General features: G+C 46.1%; 1 protein-coding gene across 1 annotated transcript in view; it reads right to left on the bottom strand.

The window, feature by feature from the left end:
* The window catches only part of AP2S1 (adaptor related protein complex 2 subunit sigma 1), a 3,134-nt gene extending 1,623 nt beyond the window's left edge, over window positions 1-1,511 (bottom strand). Inside the window, exons 1-3 of the mRNA XM_015851190.2 lie at window positions 1,317-1,511; window positions 1,116-1,229; window positions 961-1,020 (exon numbers count right to left, since the gene is read on the bottom strand). Of these exons, the coding sequence (XP_015706676.1) occupies window positions 961-1,020; window positions 1,116-1,229; window positions 1,317-1,475 (333 nt within the window). The 5' untranslated portion in view covers window positions 1,476-1,511. The remainder of the gene's footprint in view (window positions 1-960; window positions 1,021-1,115; window positions 1,230-1,316) is intronic.
* Between the last annotated feature and the right edge of the window lie 552 nt (window positions 1,512-2,063).

Below are 2,063 nucleotides of genomic sequence, written 5' to 3'. Positions count from 1 at the left end.
TAGACCTGAAGTTGATGGGATGACCCCAAAACCCCCTTAAATTCTTTATAGGAACAGATCAAACGATCCCATAAAAAAACCCCATAAAAAAACCCAATTTCCCCCATTTTCTCCCCAAACCAACCGGGAACATCAAACCCATCATTGTGTAGACCTGAAGTTGATGGGATGACCCCAAAATCCCCTTAAATTCTTTATAGGAACAGATCAAACAACCCCATAAAAAACCCATAAAAAACCCCAATCTCCCCCATTTTCCCCCCAAACCAACCGGGAACATCAAACCCATCGTTGTGTAGACCTGAAGTTGATGGGATGACCCCAAAACCCCCTTAAATTCTTTATAGGAACAGATCAAACGACCCCATAACTCCCTAAATTCCCCAAATTCCCATAAAATGCCCCAAATCTTTGCATGGAAAGGGGACAGGAGCTCCACAAACCAACCGGGAACATCAAAGCCATCATTGTATAGACCTGAAGTTGATGGGATGACCCCAAAACCCCCTTAAATTCTTTATAGGAACAGATCAGACGACCCCATAAAAAAACCCATAAAAAAACCCATAAAAAACCCCAATCTCCCCCATTTTTCCCCCAAACCAACCAACATCAAACCCATCGTTGCGTAGACCTGAAGTTGATGGGATGACCCCAAAAGCCCCTTAAAATCTTTATAGGAACAGATCAAACGACCCCATAAAAAAACCCATAAAAAAAAACATAAAAAAACCCATAAAAAACCCCAATCTCCCCCATTTTCCCCCCAAACCAACCGAGAACATCAAACCCATCGCTGTGTAGACCTGAAGTTGATGGGATGACCCCAAAACCCCCAAAATCCCATATGGAAAACCCCCTTAAATTCTTTATAGGAACAGATCAAACGACCCCATAAAATAAAAAACCATAAAAAACCCCAATTTCCCCCATTTTCACCCCATAGAAACCACCCCTCACCTTATAGAAATTGAAGACCAAATCGAGCTCGCAGACGTTGTGGAAATACTCATTGAGGACCTATAGCGGAATTGAAGGGACAATCATGAACCTAATTAGCTCAGCTAATTAACACGGCTGTTAATTAATTAATCAGGCTGTTAATTAACCCCCACCTCTACGAAGTTATGAATGGCCTCCAGATAAGCCAAGTTGTTATCGGTGACGTCAACGCAGATACAGAAATAAAGGCCGGCGTAACGACGGTAAATGATCTTAAAATTACGGAACTAGGAGGAAAAAAAAGGGATAAAATATGGGGTAGGATGAAGGGGGGTGGGTTTTTGGGGTGAAAAAGGGAGATTTTGGGGTCGGACCTCGACAAAATTGGTGTGTTTGGCATCGCGGACGGTGACGACGGCGTGAACTTCTTCGATGAGTTTTTGTTTCTCGTCGTCGTCGAATTGCATGTACCACTTGGCCAAGCGGGTCTTACCGGCCCGGTTCTGGATCAGGATGAAACGGATCTGCCCCATAACACACACCCCAAAACATGGAGGTTATGGGGTGCGCTATAGGGGGTTAATTCCTTATTAGGTCAGTGGTTTCCCTAAAGGGGATCTATATAGGATTGCGAAGGCAGCCATTGGGGACTGCGCACGCTCAACTAGGGGATCTTATAGGGTCAGTGGTGCCCTAAAGGGGATCTTATAGGGTTGGAGAGCATTAGGGTGCCCTATAGGGGATCTTATAGGGTCAGTGGTGCCCCCATACCCAAGGGGATCGGGTATAGGGTTGGAGAGCATTAGGGTGCCCTAGAGGCGAACCTTATGGGGTAAGGATCTTTGGGGCTGACCCCATAACCTCCATGTTTTGGGGTGTGTGTTATGGGGCAGATCCGTTCATCCTGATCCAGAACCGGGCCGGTAAGACCCGCTTGGCCAAGTGGTTGTATTTGGGGTTGGGGGCCATATAAGGGTCCCCATCCCTACTTCCTTATGGGGTTGGAGAGCATTGGGGTGCCCTATAGGGGATCTAATTATTAGGATTGGAAAGAGCATTAGCGGATGCCCTATAGGGAACCTTACGGGACGAAATCCGGTAAGGATCTTGGGGCTGACCCT

The sequence above is a fragment of the Coturnix japonica genome, unplaced genomic scaffold, assembly GCF_001577835.2.
Source record: "Coturnix japonica isolate 7356 unplaced genomic scaffold, Coturnix japonica 2.1 chrUnrandom761, whole genome shotgun sequence".
Taxonomy (NCBI): domain Eukaryota; kingdom Metazoa; phylum Chordata; class Aves; order Galliformes; family Phasianidae; genus Coturnix; species Coturnix japonica.
The sequence above is the reverse complement of the archived record's forward strand: the minus strand, read 5'-3'. Positions and strand labels throughout refer to the sequence as shown.